Source organism: Bubalus kerabau, chromosome 11 (genome assembly GCF_029407905.1).
Source record: "Bubalus kerabau isolate K-KA32 ecotype Philippines breed swamp buffalo chromosome 11, PCC_UOA_SB_1v2, whole genome shotgun sequence".
NCBI classification, from domain to species: domain Eukaryota; kingdom Metazoa; phylum Chordata; class Mammalia; order Artiodactyla; family Bovidae; genus Bubalus; species Bubalus kerabau.
The window spans coordinates 105,725,266-105,747,240 of NC_073634.1; the positions used below are offsets into that span (position 1 = coordinate 105,725,266).

The window sequence follows — 21,975 nt, forward strand, 5'->3', positions numbered from 1 at the left end:
GTAGGAGGTTCTACTCGGTAAACACATTGCAGCAGGAGCCTCCCCCGCCACAGTTACCTTGCCTGGAGTTTGACATCCTCTAGATACTTTTTCTGTTCTAAAAGAAGGTGGTCTTTCTTAGCCAGATGAGATTCCAGTTCCAAAATCCGCTTCTGACAGGTATCAAGCCTCTGATTCTGCTGGAGGACGTGGCTTCTGTTTTTTTCTAGCTCTTTCCGATATGCAGCCTTCATCATTTCTACTTCCTTAAAAAAGAAAAAAAAAAAGGAACTGGAGTTAGTACTTTTAGAAAATGAACATGTCATATCTACTTTGAAAAACCTACATTAACAAGCACTGAAAACATCAGTATACTGCTAGTGGAAACAGAAACTAGTCAACTTTCTGGAAAGTAAGCTGGCAGTGAGTATTAACCAACTAATGCTTCCCTGAAATCTAACCCTGTGGAGATTACCTGAAACAGAAATAGACATTCTGGCACAAAAGTAACCTTCACAGGATATTTAGAAGGAAAAAAACGACAAACACTGTGAAGTCTAATGTTAAGGAAACAGTTAAGTAAATTAAAATACATCTTCAATAAATTTTTTAAATGATATATATCAGTAAAAGACTATGAAAGCCATGTGTATGGTATGGTCAACTATGTAGATATATACATTCTGAAAACACGCCAATATCCAGTTACGATCTCAGGTGGTGGTGCTGAGGAGTCAATTCCTAGGCAGACTGGTAAGAAGTCCAGGGTCCCTGAGGAGCAGAAAGCTGTCTGGAATTCTCAAGGAGGAGGAAAGGACAAACTTTTTTTCCTCTACATTCCTTAGTCTTAGTCACATAAATCTTCTTCTCTTTAGGCCTCAAACTGATGATTAGACAACAAACAACTCAGTTTAAACTCTGTACTTAATGCATCCTGCTTGAGACAGTTTCTCCTTCCTGAAAACCTTCTGACTAATCCTAGTATTTTAGAATTTGTATTATGGGAGTGGGTCTGGTAGGATCCTTCTGTTGTTAAGTTCTAATCCTGTTCTTCTAAAATGTAAATTGTGGGAGTGGGTCTGGTAAAATGTTTACAACCTTGAGACATTCTTTCGATTAACTGTAATAACCAATTTAAAATGTATATAACTCGCTTGCTAACACTAGCAAGAGGGGCACTCTCTGTCCCCCTCTGATGTCTGTCAGAGGCTTTCTCTGGCCCTTTTCTTACTTTAATAAAACTCTGCCACACGAAAGCTCTCGAGTGATCAAGCCTGGTCCCTGGTCCTGAGGCTAAATCTTTGGAGGTCACAAATCCAGCACTGTTCACCATAAGCTATCAGTATGCTGTGGGTGGTTTTATCCCGCTCCCCGCTCTCTCCTAACGCCAGCTAAGATCAAGCCAGCGACGCAAGGGGACCGACCAGATTTGCTCGGGCAAGGCAGCATCTGCAGACCAGACACATACGTGAGGCCTGTCAACCGTGCCAGAAGACAGCCTGCCTCCTGACCGATGGCAACAGCAAGTGTATACTGGCACTCAGACAAAGAGGTGGAAAGGACACTTTTCTAACATGCATGTGCTGCATTTGTGTGGTGTGTGTTTTTTTTTTAATTGTGGTAAGATAAGCTTAACATGAAATGTACATTTGTTTTTTTAAAGAAGATAATAAACCACAAGGAGCAAGGAGATGAGCATCCCTGAAGGCACTTTTTCCATGAAGATGACCAGCAAGCTTAATGCCTCCTCGGCCAGAAGGGGATGGAGTTAAGCTCAGGACTGGGACTGGATAATGTGGCCATTCCAGTTATGGTCGATGGCTCCATACTTCAGCACAGGGTAGTGAACAAACTAGCTCAGCAGTAAAGAACCCGCCTGCCAACGCAGGAGACGGAGGTTTGATCCCTCAGTGGGTGGGGAAGATCCCCTGGAGAAGGAAATGGCAACCCATTCCAGTATTCTTGCCTGGGAAATCTCATGGACAGAGAAGCCTGGCGGCTACAGTCCATGGGGTCGCTCAGTCATGTATGACTCTCTGTGACCCCATGGACTGCAGCACGCCAGGCTTCCCTGTCCATCACCAACTTCTGGAGTCCACCCAAACTCATGTCCATCGAGTCAGTGATGCCATCCAACCATCTCATCCTCTGTTGTCCCCTTCTCCTCTTGCCTCAATCTTTCTCAGCATCAGGATCTTTTCCAATGAGTCAGTTCTTCGCATCAGGTGACAAAAGTATTGGAACTTCAGCTTCAGCATCAGTCCTCCCAATGAATATTCAGGACTGATTTCCTTTAGGATGGACTGGTTGGATCACCTTGCTGTCTAAGGGACAGACTCTCAAGAGTCTTCTCCAACACCGCAGTTCAAAAGCGTCAATTCTTCATCGCTTTATGGTCCAACTCTCACATCCATACATAAGTACTGGAAAAATCATAGCTTTGACTAGATGGACCTTTGTCAGCAAAGTCATGTCTCTGCTTTTTAATACGCTGTCTAGGTTTGTCACAGCTTTTCTTCTAGGGAGCAAGTGTCTTTTAATTTCATGGCTGCAGTCACCATCTGCACTGATTTGGAGCACAAGAAATAAAGTCTGTCACTGTTTCCCATCTATTTGCCATGAAGTGATGGGATGGGATGCGATGATCTTAGTTTTTTGAATGTAAGTTTTAAGCCAGCTTTTTCATTCTCCTCTTTCACTTTCATCAAGAGGCTCTTTAGTTTCTCTTTGCTTTCTGCCATAAGGGTGGAGTCATCTGCATATCTGAGGTTATTGATATTTCTCCCTGCAATCTTGATTCCAGCTTGTGCTTCTTCCAGTCCGCCATTTTGCCTGATGTACTCTGCACATAAGTTAAATAAGCAGGGTGACAATATACAGCCTTGACGTACTCCTTTCTCAATCTGGAACCAGTCCGTTGTTCTATATCTGGTTCTAACTATTGCTTCTTGACCTGCATATAGATTTCTCAGGAGGCAGGTAAGGCAGCCTGGTATTCCCATCTCTAAGAATTTTTCACAGTTTGTTGTGATCCACACAGTCAAAGGCTTTAGCATAGTCAATGAAGCAGATGTCTTTTGGAATTCTCTTGCTTATTCTATGATTCAACAGATGCTGGCAATTTGATCTCTGGTTCCTCTGCCTTCTCTAAATTCAGCTTGAACATCTAGAAGTTCTCAGTTCACATACTGTTGAAGCTGGCTTGGAGAATTTTGAGCATTACTGGACAGAGAACATAATCTTGGCCAGTAAGAAGGGGGGGGGTCTGGTGGGACAGGTTTCCTGGATGAGAGCCCTGGAGTGCAGGGCAGTGCAGGGCAGTGCAGTGAGAGCAGGCAGTGATGTTCTCCTCTTCCTCGGGATATCCTGACATCTACCTGTGACAGTATTAACTGGGGCACACACCTTGCAACCAGGAGCACAGGCTGACAAGATACGGTTGGGTGGGTGCAAAACAGCATAAAGAATCAGGCTCCTTGATGCTGTCCCTCAACAACTGACCCTACCAACCTGGAACTCACCTGCTTCGGGCCTGTCTGTCAAGCTAAATAATGACACTCTTTACAGTTAAGCCATGAAGTCTTTTTTGTTACAAGTCAGTGTCACCATGTCCCTTTCACGAACTGAGGTCAGGGGGCCTGCTTAAGGTCCCAAGAGTTCACGTGTTCCAATCAGAAGACAGGACCGCAGACCCAGCCACACTTCCCGAGGGAGATGTTCGTGCATTTGAGTCAGCTTTATCAGAAGTCCTCTAGTTCCTCAGGCCTGTTTTCCCTTCTTTCTTCTTCCAAGGCCATTATACTTTTAAAATAAGTGAGGCCTGGTTTCTAGAGACATTTCCACATTTAACATCCTTCTAAAGGGAATCTGAATCGAGTTGAGAGAAGCTGAGAAGTAAGGAGTAACTCTTAGGGAAATGACATCTCTCTGGTTCTAAGACTACTCCCTTTATTTGGCCAAAAAAAAAAAAAAAAGTTGATAAAGCACAAGCCCAAGAAACCTCAGAGAATGCCTATGTGTGATGGAGAAATTACTGACAGAAAGCATCTAAGCATTTACTCTTAAAATTCCATCCCAACTCACTCTCTGATGTTACCCTAGGCTATTTATAAAGTGACGTGAAACTTGTGCCTCGACACCACTGGCGAGGCACCAATTAATGGGAGATCACCCTGATGCTGGCCTGGTTGCCAGGACTGAACCACCACCTGCTGAAATTAAATTCAGCATCACGAAGGAGAAAAAAATATGTGCAGCAATAAACCCACATCCCTGAGAGCTCTAAACAGAACTGGCTTCCGTAAGCTATTTCATTGTCTGTCTCTGTTTCAAGGGAGCACGGGTAAGAGAAAGAACACGGTTTCATCACCTACTCTGTCCCAATTACCATCAGGTGCTTTTATCTGTTGCCTGACTGACTTTTGAAGCGGCCCACTAGGGGAAACGAGCTCATGTGACAGCCGAAAGGAGCCTGTGTGGCCAGGCCAAGGAGAGGTGGAAATGACCCTAGGGCTGCCAAGACACTTTTTAGGAAACAGTTCATAAAGCGTTCTCTAGCCTGTGCCACAGACACACTGCCTGGGTCGTAAGAGCATCCCAGGCAGGGTCTGGCTCCCGAACCCACATACCTTGGTGGTGTCTGAATGCTTGTTCTGCAGCTGTTCCAAATACAGCTCGTTGACTTCCCCAAGAACCAACAGTTGCCTGTTCAAGAACTCCATCTGCTGTTGGACCGACTCACTATTTGAGAGCTAACCGAAACACAGAAACAAGCAAAGTGAAAGAGCTGATGACACAAAGCCTGCAAAGGGGCAGGAATCAGGGAAGCAACTGGGAGCAGACTACTCAGGGCGGGGGCACTGGACATGGCACAGTGGCCAGTGGGGATGGAGGCATCCAAGGGCAACAAAAATGGACAGAAATGCACATCAAAACTGTCTGTCTGCAAAGGGGAAGACGTGCAAATGCTCCGTGTCAAAACTGGCCACCTACAGGACACCTGGAGGAGATGGATACGTAGACAACCCCACAGCAGGGATGTTAGGCCCAGGGGAATAAAGTCACAGGGAAAACCCACCAGTTCTTTTTCTTTTTTAACTTATTTTTATTTTTTGGCCACAATGCCCAGCATTCAGGATCTTAGTTCCCTGACCAGGGGTCAAACCTCTGCCCCCTGCAGTGGAAGCGCAGTCTGCACCACTGGACCAGAAGGGAAGTCCCCCAACCGGTTCTTGAGTAAGCAATTTATAGAGAGTGCAATGACTCCCAGAGAAGAAAAGATCATGGATCAAAAAGCTGAATGAACTCTTCACGTTTACGTGAACAAATATTGAGAAGGAGTTCCCGGGGCTCAGGCTGGGCAGCTCCCTGCTGCAGGGCTGTCCGCACACTGCCTGATATTTAGGAGTAACCTGCCTGCCCACTCCATGTCAGCAGCATCAAAGATGCCAACCAAAACTGTCTCCAGACACTGCCCCACGTCCTCTGGGAGAGGGGACGTCGGGCACCCCTGACACAGACACACAGGTACTGCACAAGTCCTGCCTGGAGGAGGAAGCGGCCCTCACCTTCTGGGACACCTGGCTGAGCAGCAGCTCGGTGTGGCACACCTTGCTGCTGGCCTTCTTCAGTTCCACGCGCAGCTCTGCGATCATGTTCCTGCAGTCCTCCAGCTTCGTCTGCAGAGACACGCGCCAGGTAGTCGCATGCAGAGCAGTGGCAGCTTGGGCCCCGGGCACCCGGCCCTCAGCCCACAGTCCACAGAGAGCTGGGAAAGCCTCAGGCCTGGGCTGGTCTACTATTCCTGGGCCATCACACTTAGAGCTAACTTCTTAGTTTTAAAAAAGGCAGTTACAGCTAATTTCTGAGTTTCTGACTAATTAACAAAAGGGAAAAAAAACAAAAACAAACCACCTTAAGCCTTGCAGTTACCAAACTGTGCGCCCAAGAGCCCCAGGGCTACACAGCAGACTCACAGGGGCGCTGCGGGGCTAGCTGTAGTTTTGAGGGAGACACGGCGACACCTGCTGGTGACGATGTGAACCACCAGCGGCGGCAGCTCAGGGCTGGAGAGCCAGCCGTCGTGTGTGCTTTCAGGCAGCTGCTGTAATACGAGTCACCGTGAGGAAAGCAACGTCAAACAGGGACGCAGGGCGCCGGTGTCTCAGGACTCCAAGGTCTGAGACTCTGCAGCGCCCATAGGCACACTCAGCATGCGGAAGTAGCTGTGGTTATTCAAAAATAAAATTGAAAACTGAAAAAAAATGCATGTGTATTATTTTCAATGTTTTTTTTTTTCCTCAAATTGCTAGGACCCAAACCCAAAACTGTTTGGATCTACTTAATAAGCAGAACTGCCAGGTGTTTCTCTCAGCTGTGGAGCAGCGGGACACAGTTACTGTACTGCTGAAAGAACTGTGAACTCGGAAAGCCAGGGACCTCTGCCCCTAGGAGCACCTGACACGAAGCCCCGCCACCGTGACCTCAGACGAGCCAGGGCTTTCACGCCCTCTCTGGCCGGCTCTGCAGCTCGTACCTGTAGCTCCTGGCTCTGGTTGTAGAACTCCTCCCGGTCGTGCTGAAGCTGTCTGATCTGGCTATGAAGCTGGGTGACCACTGTGTCTCGCTGCTCCTGAAGCTGATTGTACCTGGCTTGTTCTTTCTGCAGACTAATCTTCCATATCTGGATGTCTTTCTCTTGCAACTTCAACTGGTCTTTCTAGCAGACACCAAAGAGGCCATCATTTTAGCTGCCTTCCAGCCTGGGCAGTGATGCTCAAGTTCAACGCACACTGCAGACGTTTCACCTGAACAGTCACAAGCTACCCTGAGGCTGTAACCGCAGACCCGGAACCTGCCAGCTCACTGCTGTCTAACTTGGCTTTTGGTCAAGGGTTTCCAGACTGCACGTTAGCCAGTGGATCAAAAGTGGCTTAAAGAACTTTTCTCAGCCATCAGCCTGCTCCCAATACTTTCAGAAGTCCTAACCATCAGCACTGGACTTCTCAGATGGCACTAGTAGTAAAGAACCCACCTGCCAACGCAGGAGATGTAAGAGACGTAGGTTTGATCCCTGGGTTGGGAAGATCCCCTGGAGGAGGGCACGGCAACCCACTCCAGTATTCTAGCCTGGAGAATCCCATGGACAGAGGAGCCTGCTGGGCTACAGTCCTGGGGTTGCAAGGAGTCGGACACGAAGCGACTCAGCACACAACCCCCAGTGTTGATGTGAGCACTGGTACCGGCCAAGGTCACTAAAGTGACAGACACTGGATTCCCACCCTGCCCTGCACTGGGCAGGTGCTCTCTGCATCCCCAGTTAAGAAGGAGATGCTATCACTACTCTCATTTTACGTAACGGGTGACAGGGGCCTCCAAAAGCTCCATTACTTTCCAAAGGTAACAGGGCCGTGGAGCCAAGGTCATGTCCAGCTCTGACTGGCTTCACCACCCCACAATGAGTTTTTGTCATGAGAGTTGTGTCCCGAGAGCTGGTTTTACATCTGGAGAAACAAAATCACCTTTCTCCTCTGCTATCATCACGGCCGATTATAGACTAACAAACATCAAAAATGACTTGTCCCCAAGGGTGCCAAGAGCTGCAAGGGAATGTGGGGATGCGGCCCTTCACGGGCTGACCCCCAGAAGCCGGTGGGAGGGGCCACATGGAGAGCCCGCCCCTCGCCCCGCCCCGCGGGGCTCACCATGGCAGCGTTGTGCTCCTCCAGAGCCGAGGCCCGGATCACCTTGCGCAGGAGCCGCCTGTTGCGCAGCGCGTGCTGCTGCCGCTTGAAACGCTCGTAGAGTAACTGGTTGTGCAGTAAAAGCAACTGGTTACGGAGGGTGCGGATCTCATCTGAGGGAGGAGAGCCTGATTTTAAAGCAGAGGGAGGATGGCAGAGATGCCTTTTACATGTTGTTCAACCGAGGCCCCGCCCAGAGCTTAATGCAATTCTTGAAGGAAGAAGTCACTCGCTTTGCCAATGACCACTTGGCTCCCAGTCACTGGGGGTTGGGGGGTGGGGGGGGGGGGGCAGTGCTTGCTACCTATCTCCCTTTGAAAGGAACACAGAGGGAGGGGCATGAGGCAGGATGCCTGAGAGCCCTGTGTATCTCCCCGAATACGATTATATGTGTGTCTACTGAAGACTCCTTTCCGTGCTGCACGGGTATCTTCCTACTATCCCTCACTTCACCTGGATCTTTTCTAGGGAGAAGCCTGGCGTGAGGGCTGCTTTCCTGCACTTCTGCTCTCAAGCATTGGGCTCCTTGCCACTTTTCAAAAATAGGAAATGCTGACTTTGCAACATGTGAGCTACTATGTAGCCAAGCAGATAACCCAGCTGGAGTGCACAGGAAGGGGCACCTCCTTCAAGGACAGAAAGGGCCACCAGCAGGCAGATCCCTGCCAGCTGGATTTGGAGCTGAAGTAACAACTTTACCTCCGAAGTGGGTCCAGTCGACAGACTTGCTGGGTAAAGACAACCTAGGAAGAAAGTTGTCGAGTAACAAAGTTACTAATCTCAGCTGGAAAAACTAGGCAGATCACTTCTCTGTGATCACAAGCCAGAGGCGTGAGACAGTTTCAAACTTGAAGTCCACCGGGGACAGAGCGGGTCAGAGCCCCCAGTAAGCATGACAGCATCTCCAGAATGGAGAGGCCCCTAACTCAGAGCTCACACTGCAGCCTGTATATGCAGGGCGGCTCCTCACGCAGGGAGAGATAAACACACTGGGCGCTGTTTTCAACCCTCTCTGCACCACACACAGAGTGCGGCTCTCTGCTGAGAAGCTCCTGTTGTCCAGGTTAAGGACACAGCAGATGATTCACCTGCCTCTACTACACTAAACTTCACTTAAGACAGACCTTAAACAGGACAGTTACCTGTCAAATTTCACTTAGGTTATTCTGCAGAAGAAAAAGGAAAGCCCTCACCCCCTAAGAGCCTGTTTAGGAACAGCATTACTATGGACAGTGACTCTCTTATCCTTTCCTAGGTCACCTTTGAAAACCATAGTAAAAAAGGGTTGAAAACAGCCGTTCAGAGGGGTTCTTAACCCTTGTGTGCGAGCAGGAAGTGGAGATAGGCCACCTTGACCTTGCACTGAAATGTAGATTTTATTTTCCATCTAATGGGCTACTGTACCAAAATAGAACAACAACAACAAATCTGTAGCTGGAGAAGGCGACTTCGTGACCAGTATTTCTATATTATTTGAATACCGTAAGCTCATCCTCAAGTGTCAGAGAGCAGACATGAAAGCATTTACGCCTGCTCACAGTGCAGGGGGGGTCTATGCGTAGAAGACTCCTTTCTCCCTGGCCAGTTATCTACGGAATGGCCTGAGGGTAGCATGCACAGAGGACATGCACGTTCGCAGGTATGAAAAGGCAACGGGCTAGAAGGACCCTGACCAAACGGAGAACCAGCTGCCTCTGGGGAGCACACGAAGAGGAACTCCTGCCTCCACCCACCCACTTCCCGTAGTTCCTAACCAAGTGGAAAGTGCAGACACAGGCACGCGCAGAGCCTCACCTGTTGAGCTCCTTGCTGTGCACATCCGCTCCCTGCTGTATCAGCCTGTCCAGCACTTCCACAGGGGAGGCGGAGGGCGTGAAGTCCTCCTCTGCACTTCCCTTTGCCTTCTTGAGCAGTTCCTCCGTCTTCTTGCTGACAAAATGATGGGCAGTCTTTGGCAATGCCACCTCAAAAAGATGATCGTATGGGGGAGGCTGCCCACTGCCAAACCCCACTCCCCTCTGAGGTGGAATTTTACAGGGGCTGGGGGTGAGGATGCTGGCCTCCAGAGAGGCCTGGCGCTCCCTGTTTCCGGCAGGGCTCTCCCTGGTGCCTCCGCAGGGCAGGTCTATGGGCGTGAAGGCTTGCTTTGGTGTGTCAGGCCCCGACTTGTCCAGGGAGGAGTTTAAAGGCTCAGGGTTCGCGCTGGTGCCCTGAGTGCTGGAGGAAGCTGAAAGGGTCTTCCGCGGGCAGCCCGGCAGACTGTCCCGGTAGAAGGGCGAGTCGAAGCCTCCTCGAGGAACCAGGGGCTCGGCATCGGCCGTCGTGATCTCAGACAGCTCTTTAGATATGGCCGCTGCAAGGAAGGAGGAGGGAAGAGACGGCGCATCCGGGTCAGGTCGGGCAGTGTGGGGCTGTGTGCTGCCCTGTGCCACCCAAAGGGACCAGGCACAGGGCTCAGAACAAAACTCCCATCTCCCTCCCCCAAAGGAAGAAAAAGCAAGCAATCCTGTGCATGTTGATACTAAGTCCCGGTTCTCGGGCAGAAAATGAGGGCTTTATCAATGTGCAGCATCTCCACAAGCCCAGAACCCTGCACACGTTACCTTCTTCTTTATCCTTCTCAATACTGTCTTCTTCAGAAGCCAGGTCTCCTAAAAACCCTGGAAGATCACTGAGAGTGACAGATCCCTTGCCTCCGTGCAGCTCTTCTACAGAGAAAACAAGACAAACACGCTGGAGACCCCCATGCCCGCGAGAACTGCTCACACTGACAGGGCAGGCCCACCCTGACTCTCCTGCTGAAGAAGACGGGGAGATGGCTCTCTTCTGGAGCTCCCAGAGCCAGAAGGTTACAATGAGCCAATGCAAGGTACCACAGAATCAAAACTCTCCATTCTTTCTCAACATTGCAGAGAACAGATAAAGCCATGGTTTGATCAGCTCAAGACACAAGTACTTAGCAGCTTTTATGGGATGCTATTATGAGGTTGGCTTTTAGAATTACATTTTTCATTATCTCTGGGCTTCAGTGTTTGGTGGTGCTCTGGAATTTCCCTGTTTCCACACTATAACGCAACCCATCAAGAGTCAAGCAAGGTCCACCATTATCCAGAGGCCTTACCTAATCCTCTGTCATTCGGAACATGGGGTTGTCTGTGTAGACAGGGCCTTGCAGAGTCTGTTCTCTCTTCCTGCAACGACAGATACCATTTATATATCACAAGGCAGAAAATTGTGTGCATGGTCTCTAATGCTAGAGAAATATCCTAAACTCCTCAAATTTTAGTATATTATAAAGGAGTTTAAAGTTTAGCCCAGTAGTTCTCAAACTGGTGTCAGGATGCCTTTCTGTTCTTAAAAGTGACTAAGAAGCTCAAGGATTTTGTTTATGTGGCTAAATCTATTGATAGTTACTACACCAGAAACTAAAACAGAATTTTAAAAATATTAATTCACTTAACCAACCCAGGAATTTCCTGGTGGTTCAATGTTAGGACTCCATGCTTTTACTGCTGAGGAGGCGGGTTCAATCCCTGGTCGGGGAACTAAGATCCTACAAGCTGTGCAGCATGGCCAAAAAAATACCCAACCCATGTAAACATAAATGACATATTTCTATGAAACATAACTATATTTCCCAAAACAAAGGTAAGTTTAGTGAGAAGGGTCAAGTGGTTTCACATTTCTGCAATCTCTTTCATATATGGCTTAATGGAAGGAGGCTGGATTCTTATGGCTGTCTCTGCTCTGCTGGGTTACATGTTATTCTGGCTAAAGCATAGGAAGAAAACTCTAGGCCCCACGGATAAGCAGATATAAAAAGCAGAAAGATTTTTTAGATAACTGCAGAAAGCCATCTCTGATGTTACTCTGAAACTCGACAAGGGTATTTCTTCTTCAAGGTCAGTTATGGAGCAGAACCTGAAGCCATCGCAATTCACTCTTCATACCGTGTTAAGTAAGATCCACTGGTCTCCCTTGCCCCTCAAAGGTATTATCTACATATGGGTCTTTAACATCACACACAAGGCGGGCGGAACACTGGCTCACCAAGCTGTGCACATCTTCTAAGTGTTAAAACATTTCATTATATGATATTGAAAACTCAAAACTATCAACCAAGCTTCTCAAGACTTTTCAATCTCGTCATGAAAGACTTAGGGGCACTATCAAGCACTTGGTGGCAGATACGAGTTTTTAATATTCTAATTGCACGTTTTTATCATGGGCAACAAAGACCGTCAGTTGTTCATCTTCAAGTGACAGAGCCAGTTTGTCATCTAAGAAGCTAACTGCCTGCCTAATACTCAAGTCTGAGTAACCGTGGTTTGTCGCCAGTTATCCTTTCAAATAAGACTGCTGCTGCATAAGAGAGAGCAACCAGCTCAGCTCTCAACTCAAATAATGTCACAAGCGTGTATGGAAGCCACCACGTGTTGGTATGCACTCAGACTGCTTTAAGTCTACTTCCTGTTTTATCACAAACAATATTAAACACGTGGGTTCTTTCTATAGAATACTCAAGGTTGGCACTTTTTTTTTTTGGTTGTTGCTTCTTTTCTTCTGCCAAACAGAAAGAACACATCAAGGAAGAAGAATGCAACGCCACTAGAAGAGCAAGGGGCCAGCCATCTTACCCACCACTGTTTCTATGCCATGAGTATAAATGCAGAAAAAAGGGGCGAATGACCACGTAAGAGTAACTATGAAAGCAGATTTGCCCTGGCAGTGTCTCTTAGAAGGTTTGGGGATCCTCAGGGTCAGCAGACCACATTCTTTGAGAGCTGCTGATTGGTCTATTTTCAACTGATCTGATTCAAACCCATTACATTTTAGGTCAGACTTCTAACTGGCATAAAAGGTTTCCCAAAGTGAGGCTGGAAGCAAGTCTCTGTGCGTGGGCGAGGGGACAGTAGACGAGCCCGGCAAACCTTCTTGGGGGCCGTGGCCTGTGGGAGTGAAAGGTGCACGTAGTCATCCGAATGGCAGGGTGGGGCTGGAGGAGGAGAGGTTGCAGGGGTTCCCAGAGGAGTTCCTTTCCCACCTGCTCCAAGACAAGAGCAGAACACACACACAAACACACTGTCAGTTTAACGATTAGGAAAACCGCCACTTTTTCTTCTTTCCCAGCCTAACTAGTACTGCAAAGAAAGCTGCTACACTTCACTTTCTGGAGAGTCTATATCAGCCTGTCTTTTTTTTTAAGGCTCACTTGAACTTCTGAAAGCTCCAGGCATTTGTATTAGGCATCAAAACTAGGTTCCCTACTGCAAGAGGCTCTCAAACTCTTAGACCGTAGAGGAGACTGTTCCTTATTATAACAGGCAGGCCCGAACCAATCAGCCAAACCTAACCTAGGCCATACATACCAGTTGTACCAAAGACTTTACTGTAAGGGTGTGACAGATCAGGTGGGACATTTCCAGGAGAAGTTGGAGGAGTGGTCATCCCACAAACTGCAGATGGGCTCCAAAGAGTAGCCTAGGAAGTTAACAGGCAGGTCAACAACAAGAATCAAACACCACCACCTCCCGAGGTACAAGCCTGTGACCAACGATCATTTTAAATTTAGCCTTTCAACTGGGAAAAGGAATCTTACTAAGGCTTTATCAAGAGACACATCGCATTTTCTAAGCCTAGATGCCAAGAGAAACCCAAGTGGCAACAGTTAACTTTCTCTGCAAACATGACGCATCCTTAAAACTAACTCCTGAAACAAGCAGTGAGAGATTTTCCCAACCGCAGGCTAAACCCTGACCCCGAAGGCCAGCTTCACCAGCAGGCAGAGAAGAAAGCAGGCACACGAGTCCACAGCGTACTTGTGGCGGCTCAGCTAACAGCCGTGTCGACGGGGAACTCAGAGTCTGAGGTAGCTGCCCTGGCGTGTTTAACGTCAGCCGAGAAGTAGAGTAGGGGGTAGAAGTAGCATTCCCTACAAGGGAAGGGAAAGAACACATGGGGTCAGCGTGGGGCTCCAGTCATTCGGACAAAGAACAATGGTCCTCGAGACCATTTGATAGCGTTCAGCTCCCTACATTTAAAAAGGCTGAGGGGACTCCTAATGTCCACGGGTATAAAATAGCATTTAAAAGACCCTTTTGGAGAAGGAAATGGCAACCTACTCCAGTATTGTTGCCTGGAAAATCCCATGGACAGAGGAGCCTGGCAGGGTATAGTCCATGGGGTCGCAAAGAGCCAGACATGACTGAGTGACTAACACTTTATAATACTCTTTAGCAATAAAGTTCACTAAGGTTTGATGTCTCATTAAGCTTCAGAATAGCTTGAAAAAGCACAACTTGTATGACAATTTCAGCAGGTGCTACCTGTAGATAAGCCTAGACTTTTATTTAATCCAATTGTCCAGATTCATTCAAAACTGTGTCAATGTGACAAGCCCAGAGGGCCTCACTAAAGGCGTCTGAAAAAGTAGAAGCTTCCTTTATAAACAGGAGCCTAGAAGTCATATCCTTCCATCCATTTTCTTTGTTAAGTGTTGAGGACACAGCCCAACTCTGCTGACATACTATCAAGGTGGAGATTAAAGTCATAAGATTGTGAATTAAACTTAGGGGAGAAGTTAATCAGGAGAAAACGGAGACAAATCCAAATTTTAAGTATTTGGGAAACAGTTCCTAGGAGCTCAACTAAGCCTTACTGTAGGAAAAGAAACTGAAGTCAACAATAAAACAATGCTTCCAGAGACAAGGTTGTGAAGAGATAAGCACCAAAGTCACTGTTTACCATAGCTATTCTGTGTGTCAACGTAAGAGCTGGCGGAGACATCGGCTGAACGGTGAGGAAAACGGGCTGAGATTTGGTGGGACACAGAATAGCCATCTTCATATGAGGCCTCTGTAGGGTCCAGAGAGATTTTGGCACATTCTATGACAACATCATGTGTTTCTAATCTCTTCCACCTGTAGAAGACAATCAAAGTCAAGAAATGCAAGCTATAATCCATTTAATCAAACCATCAAATACTTCAGAGCCCAGACTCAATGCCAGCCGCTGAACTATGAACAGCAAAGAACGAGGCAGAACCACCCTAGCCCAGGTACGAATTAGCACTATGATAAAAGGAATTAGCCATTCATTTTACAAACCTATAGTGGAGGTGATTTAGTCGCTAAGTTATGTCCAGCTCTTGTGACCCTGGACTATAACCCATCAGGCTCCTCTGTCCATGAGACTTCTCAGGCAAGAACACTGGAGTGAGCTGCCATTTCCTTCTCTAGAGAATCTTCCCAACCCAGGTCTCTGGCATTGCAGGAGGTCAGTACTGCAGGAGGAGTGAGCCAGCAGGCAAGCCTTACAAACCTATACCCTATTTAAAATGGTTATATCAAGTTATCAGAAACTAATCTGAAACCAAAGTTTCAGCAACAATAGACCAGGCACAGCCTCAGAACAGAATACAGACTATGCAGAGAAGTCAGCAGGGGACTCTCCTCTGGAACAAAAGTAATCACAGAACAGGGGGACCTGGAAACTGCCAGGCAGCTGAGGCTGACTTAAGGTCTCCCATCAAAGCCTCAGGATTCTAACCCATCCCCAGACCAGAAATACAGCTCAGCACGTCTTGAACCTAGAGAAAGCCCATGAGGATATTTAAAGAATTGTCTCAAGAGTCCTGCTGTGTGATCCAGAGTTCCGTGTCTAAGAAATCAGCCTGTGGAAACAGACACATATCAAGATGGACAACAACAGTCAGCACAGCTTGTCCAGAAGAAAGGAGACAACCTAAGGTCCAACCAGAGACAGGGTCTACAGAAAGTTACCCCACCATGCAAAAGCGTGCTTTCGGCAGATCATGACTGCCAGGAGTGGGAGAGGACACTGGCCACCAAGAGAGTGAAGGAACTTTCTGGGCTCAGCTTCCAGCTAAATTGTAACCCTACCTCCAAATTTCTAGGCATCAAATTTCTGACGTCTGAATTTCTAGACATCAACTATTAACGTCCTTACAGTAGGTGAGCGTTTAGGTCACTTCCACAGATCCCTTTCCCTCCTCCCCAGTGCTCTCAAAATAGTAGATCACTGTTTTGTTGTTTCTAAACTGATTCTGAACAATTCCTTATAATGACTAGATCAGTACCACTGACAGCTAAGCTAAAGAGTATTCCATAATATTTCCCTTTCTGTTCAATTTAGTTTCTCCTAGAGTTTAAATTTTTCTGTTTTTTTGCCTCAGTCTTCCATGTATCTAATACTAATCCTTCCTAAACGTGTTCTAACAGCTGGGGGAAAACGCCTAATATAATTTTGACGTAACAAAATGCAAACCATCTACCGATATTGTTCACCTTCTCCTAAAGAGCTGCCTGCCAGAGCCCTCCCTCTCCTACTGGTTGTTCTTAGCACTGCTATACAAGTTATACCAAGACTCCCCTTGCTGAAGACCCTAAGTCAGGTCCCCCACTTCCTGTACTCTGTCTTCCTTGATTTTACTCTCATTTTGGTGAAGGACACACTTCAATGGTTCACTAAAGAAGGGTACATGGGAAGTAAATTTGAGTCCCTGCGTATCTAAAACTGTCTCATACTTGATAGGCAATCGGGCTGGGAATAAAATTCTAAGTTGAAAACCTTTTTCTCTCCATTTTGAAGGTGTTTCAGAAGCTAACCTCATTTTTATTTCTGATCCTTACTGGTGTTTTTTTTTTCCTGAAATTTCACAATATTGAGCTGGTAGCATTCTTTTTCATTGACTGTGCTGGGAACTACATAAACCTCTTCAACCTGGAAACTCACGTCTCTCAATTCTATGATTGTATTTTCTTGTATCATTTGTACTTGTATTGGAAATTTCCTTCTATTATTTCTTTCACAATTTCTTCCCCCACCAAAGTTTTCTCCTCCCCTTATATTGGATGTTAGACTTTCTGGACTGATTATTTTAAATTTCTTTCATCTAACTCATTTCTATCCTTTGATTCTGCTCTCTAAGATATCCTCAAATATACCCTCCAATTCTTTTATCAAAATGTTTATTTTAGCTATAGTTTTAAATTTTCAGCACTGCTTTCTTTAGTCTCTTGTGTAGCATCCTGAACTTTATATATGCACTAATGTCTCATCTCTACAGCTATTGTAGATGTTTTCTTTTGCTCTCTGCATTATTATTGTTTCTTGCTAGCTCCTCTATCTACTCTTTACATTGGTCTCTTGTCTCTGGTGCTAGAACCTTTCTTCAAGGGCCAGATGACCCGCCTATCCATGTTGAGTGAGGCTCTATAAGTTGAACCAAGAGATTTCCTAATTAACACAACAGACTGGACGTGTGCATCCAACTGCACGATACCCCCAAACCCCACCAACATTTGTTTCCTTTTAAATATAAACCTACAGGAAAGAGAAGAATGAGAAAACAGAGAACAGCACCACATGTTTGAAACCAGAAAGCCAAAGGGCAAGTAGTGACTGAATCCCAGAAAGCAGAATCCTAAGTTGCCAATGTTTCAAAGCTAAAAGTCAACCTGACTTATACTGGAGAATCCTTGAAAAGCAAAAGAACTTGTATACAAGAAGTATTTCTGGAACTGGAGATGAGTGACGACAGGTCAATCAGGGCAGCTAAAATCAGGAAGATGGGGTAAACGCTGCCTGAGCCCCGAGATCCCACTTGGCTTTCCGAAATCTGGACTCATCTCTGAAGAGGTTCAACACAGTCAAGGGACCGAGGCACTCTAAAGAGAGGAGTTAAGTGAGCATGTACATTCTGAAGGCCAAGACCACTCATCTCTCCCACCAAGCAGTCTCTACTCTCCAGGAGTAGCCCAACTCTTGTAGACTAGAGATCAGAAGACCCTTTTCTGAAAAAGTCTGACCAACTCAAAAGGAAACCAATACTGATACGAGCATCTCCTACAGATGCTCAGAACAACCTACAAGAAAGCACAAAGTCAACAAGCCCCATCCTTGTGAACAGAGGTTTTTAGTCTCCTCATCCAAATACAAGTGGATCACCAGATCTTTGCAGAAAGCCTCAAAATTTTAAAAAGAACAACAATAGAGCAGTTTAGAGAAAACAGACTATGTAGGAAAAAGAAAACCTTATTAAAAAAACAACAAAAAAACTCCCATCAATCTTATCAAAGATGTGAGACTGCATCCATGAAACAAAAACAGGCTACAATTTTAAACAATGGGAGCATCCAGAGAACTAAAAAGAGCTCTTAGGTACTGAAAACCTGGCACAAATGAATACAGAAGGATTAACAGCTAAAGACAATGAAATCTTTAGGAAGTAGGACAAGAGAGCAGAAAAGAAAAAAACAGGAGAGCAAAGAAAAGCAGAGACCCACTCCAGGAAGTCTCAATCAGAACATTAAGAGTTCTAGAAGGAAAGACAGATATAGCAGAGGAAAAGCAATCAAGCACAATATAACTGCAGAAAATTTCCTAGCATTTAAAGGTAAGAGCTTCCAGACTGAAAAATGAGAACAGATTCATGTCAAGGGACATCACTAGGAAGTTTCAGAGTACTCTGAGAGCAAAGAGAAGATAATAAACGCAGATGATCAGAAATAAGAATGTCTCTGGATTTCAACAGCAGCGTTGGCGGCAAAGGGGCAATGGAATAAGGCCTTCCAGCCGCTGAATGAGAACGACTCCCAACCCAGAAATCTATACCCACACAGAAAACAGCATCCTTTCTCTAAAATCCCATGAAAACAGGAGTGAACCCAAAAAGGCATGAGATAGAGGAAATGGGAGAATGTGCACAGGTGAGAGGCACAGAGAAGCCGAGAGAGGCAGACGGCGGCCACACACGAGGCACAGAAGATGACCGCTGAGACCAGAACGCACGCTGAGACGGGCGGGCCCTCACTAAGGCTTCTGCTGCCACCGAACCATCTTTCCAACTGAGGGACAGAGCTTCTAGGCGGCGTAGGTAACCCTGGCCTAGATAACTTGTTGGGACTTAGCTTGTCTTGATTAATGAATACACTGATGAAGTGCCTACTCTCCCTAGATTAGCTAAGGACATTCATCTCATCCCACAGAAGGATTCTTCTCTGACCTATACTTGGAAGCTGCCACAAGGGCACACAGAGCAGTCTCCTCCCTCTGCCATAATTCGGCAGCACATTCAGTACCTGGCTCTCGCTATGGGTCTCACCAGATGCCCTGACTAGGGTAAGCTGTGTGTTCTTCCCTCTTGGTTCTTCCTCTTACCTCCTGGGAACCTTCATCTCATGGTGACAAGACTGCCTTTTCCAAGGCCAGACTTTGCTTGCTTTCAAAATGAAACAACACATGTGGTCAAACCATGCAAGAGAGGACTTCCCTAGTGGCACAGTGGTTAAGAATTCGCCTGCCAATGCAGGGGACATGGGTTCAATCCCTGATCTGGGAAGATTCCACATGCTATGGAGCAACTAAGCCTACAAGCCACAACTACTGAGCCCTTATGCTCTAGAGCCCGTGCTCTGCAACAAGAGAAGCCACCACAGTGAGAAGCCCACGCACCGTAACAGAGAGTAGCCCCTGCTCGCTGCAACTAGAGAGAGCCTGTGCACAGCAACAAAGACTCACTCCAAAGACTCAACCAAAACACAAAATAACTAAAAATAAATACATATATATTTTTTTGAGTAAGAGAATGATTAAAATGAAAGCAAGAACGGCAGTTGTGTTTCTGAGGTGAGACAGGGACCAGGGACAAAGATGATTACAAATGGAGAGGGTACTGTCCCATGTTTTTAAAGTGGTGTCTACACAAGCATCCATACATTACTATAAACTTTTCTTACACGTTTTCTAAGCTCCTCTACATGTATCTCACAGCAAGTTGCTCAGATAAAAGGTCTGTGTAGCAGGGGGAGGGCTTGTGGAGATCTGAGATTTGCTGAGGTGATCAAGCAGTGAGTCATCTTTTTCAGGGGGAGATCCTCAAACATCAATATCCGAGGACCACTTCTCCTCCAAAAGGCATCAACTCCCTGCCCGGGGAGCAGCCAGAGAGAAGCAAGGGAAGGGCTGAGCCTCGCACAGCTCGGTGTGCAGGGTTTCAGTTCACTCCTCCTTTCTGGTCATGACTCAGCTCTACCTTCCACCATGCTTGGCATTCTCAACTAAGGAGGCTGGCAGGTTCCACTTCTCCAGAGATAAAACTGGGCACTTCCACCAGGTCCCATGGAAAATGGCAGCTGCCTGGCTAAGCAGGATAGAGAAAGTGACCAGGGGAATCTGGCCACTGGGAGTCCAGACCTCCCCCAGTGTGCGCTTCCAAGCACAGCCATCGCCGCCTGCCCCACACGGTCACAGCCCACCGGGCTCGCAGCCCTCTGGGGTCCTGCGGGGCAGGCCCTGCAACGCAACCTCTTCCTCTGTCAGTGAGCAGTATGTCTTAGCCTCATGCACACAAATGCCTCACTGTGCAAGTCCTTTAAAACGAAATAAACAGAAAACCTGTCTTCTCCAATAACATCTCAAAAGGGCCATCTCTGAGATCACGTGTTCAATTTCTCAAGTGAGTCTATGAAATTCTGTCACTAGTTCAGTTTCTATACCTTCGAGGGTCCAGTTCATGGTCCTTGGATCCAGTCACTAATTCCGGGTGAATTCGCACATGCTCCATCATTGGCTAAAAGAGTTTGGGTTGACAAGTTATAAAAGGCTTAATTTCTGTTGTATTTCTATACAATAAAACGTATTTGACAATACAAAGGAATGAAGTACTGACACAGGCCACAGCATGGATGAATCTTAAAACGTTACATTAAGTGAAAGAAGCCATGAACAAAAACCCATATTCTATGATTCCATAAGCTTGAAATGTTCAGGACACGCAAGTCCTATAAAGGTGAAAAACAGATTCATAGTTACCAGGGCTGAGGGCAGTGGGCAAGATGGCGAGAAGGCTGAATTTCTTTTCAAAATTTCCCTAACATTTAATACGAAACTTACAAATGCAGCCCATCTCCACAGTACACTAAACGGCAAACAAATGGGTGTTCATTTACCTTGACCACTTCTTCAAAAGTCTCCAGGTTTTCCTTCATACTGTAGTGAGAACGCAGAAAGGAGACAAAGTTGCAAGGGTACATCCCATACAGGCGATGGAAGAGAGCGTAGACGCTGGCGTGGAGGTGGACGAGATAGACTTCTGTCACATGGCCTAAAAAAGAAATCTACTGAGGGGGCTCCTAGCTGGACACGGGACATGTGTGTGCAAGACAGACACGCACACAGGCTGCCAATGGGACTTTCTGCGTATGTGTGCTCCCGCCCCGCCCCGAAGACAGTAAGTAAAGGAGAGCAGTTTTCTAAAACCCAAATCTGAACACACCAGACACCACTGTCTGAGATCCATGGGTGGCTCCCCTGGCCTCTGGATAAACTCCCATCTACTTGGAGTGGCCCACAGAGGCGTGCACTCATCTAATCCCTGCCTCCTCTCTAGGCGCCCCTTCACAGGGACCCTAGAATTGTAATACTGAAGCACCTTTACAAGAACACCCCCTGCAAGCTGTCATCATACGTCTCCACAGCCTGATTCAGTACACACCTCAAGAAGACCACCAACTCACTCACCTCTGTGCCCTGAGAGCTCTCACCGAGCTTGCTGCATAACAGGCATTCATATATTTGTGGAATGAATGTGTGAGAACCTTTTAAAATCAGTTCGTAGTCTTAGCTATGCAGATTCATAACTACAGAGTGAGAAGCTACTATCTGAAATTAGCTTAAAGAGCTACGAGTGGGAGAAACAGAAAATTTAATTCATCTAGCCTTATCCAGACCCTATGGAAAATCCCAATGGTATATATAAAGCTCCCCTAAAACAAAGGACAGGCCACTCCTTTCTCCCCAGGAAGAGCCTACTAGACAAGTCAGCATCATACAGGCCTCGGGCTTGTTACTTAATCCGGTACAAGAAGCCACAGTGTTCCATTTCCCAGGGCTTATACATTTCATTCTTTTGATGTGAACATCTCATGCTGGGAGGACCAAAAGAGCCAAAGTTCACATGTTTACAGCTTCTGAGTCATTCTGATAGAGCTGTACTACCTGTTGATGTAGAAACAAAACCCCCTGTACTAAAAGCTAGAACTAATCAGAAACAGCCGCGTTCTCTCTCCTCCGTCCACATGTACAATAGACGAGTTCTCTGAACCAGAAGCTTGTGCTCTGTCACTACAGACCAAGAGAACAAACACGCCCCACAAGCGTAGTCCCATGCTGCTGCAACACAGATTTAAGCTGTTTTTCAGTTTATTGAAAATCAGGAAGCTGTACCCACCAC

At 46.6% G+C, this 21,975-nt stretch overlaps 1 protein-coding gene across 5 annotated transcripts in view; it reads right to left on the minus strand.

Annotated features, from left to right (window-relative positions):
- Positions 1-21,975, minus strand: part of TSC1 (TSC complex subunit 1) — a 53,380-nt gene that overhangs the window by 5,877 nt on the left and 25,528 nt on the right. For 4 of the 5 annotated variants that reach the window (XM_055541499.1, XM_055541498.1, XM_055541497.1 and 1 more), the window contains exons 7-21: positions 20,693-20,847; positions 20,240-20,313; positions 14,466-14,641; positions 13,541-13,653; positions 13,091-13,202; positions 12,653-12,765; positions 10,843-10,912; positions 10,325-10,429; positions 9,516-10,074; positions 8,421-8,464; positions 7,683-7,849; positions 6,515-6,697; positions 5,547-5,657; positions 4,608-4,730; positions 58-245 (exon numbers count right to left, since the gene is read on the minus strand). In XM_055541499.1, the coding sequence (XP_055397474.1) occupies positions 58-245; positions 4,608-4,730; positions 5,547-5,657; positions 6,515-6,697; positions 7,683-7,849; positions 8,421-8,464; positions 9,516-10,074; positions 10,325-10,429; positions 10,843-10,912; positions 12,653-12,765; positions 13,091-13,202; positions 13,541-13,653; positions 14,466-14,641; positions 20,240-20,313; positions 20,693-20,847 (2,293 nt within the window). The remainder of the gene's footprint in view (positions 1-57; positions 246-4,607; positions 4,731-5,546; positions 5,658-6,514; positions 6,698-7,682; positions 7,850-8,420; positions 8,465-9,515; positions 10,075-10,324; positions 10,430-10,842; positions 10,913-12,652; positions 12,766-13,090; positions 13,203-13,540; positions 13,654-14,465; positions 14,642-20,239; positions 20,314-20,692; positions 20,848-21,975) is intronic. The other variant, XM_055541501.1, reaches the window with a different exon arrangement.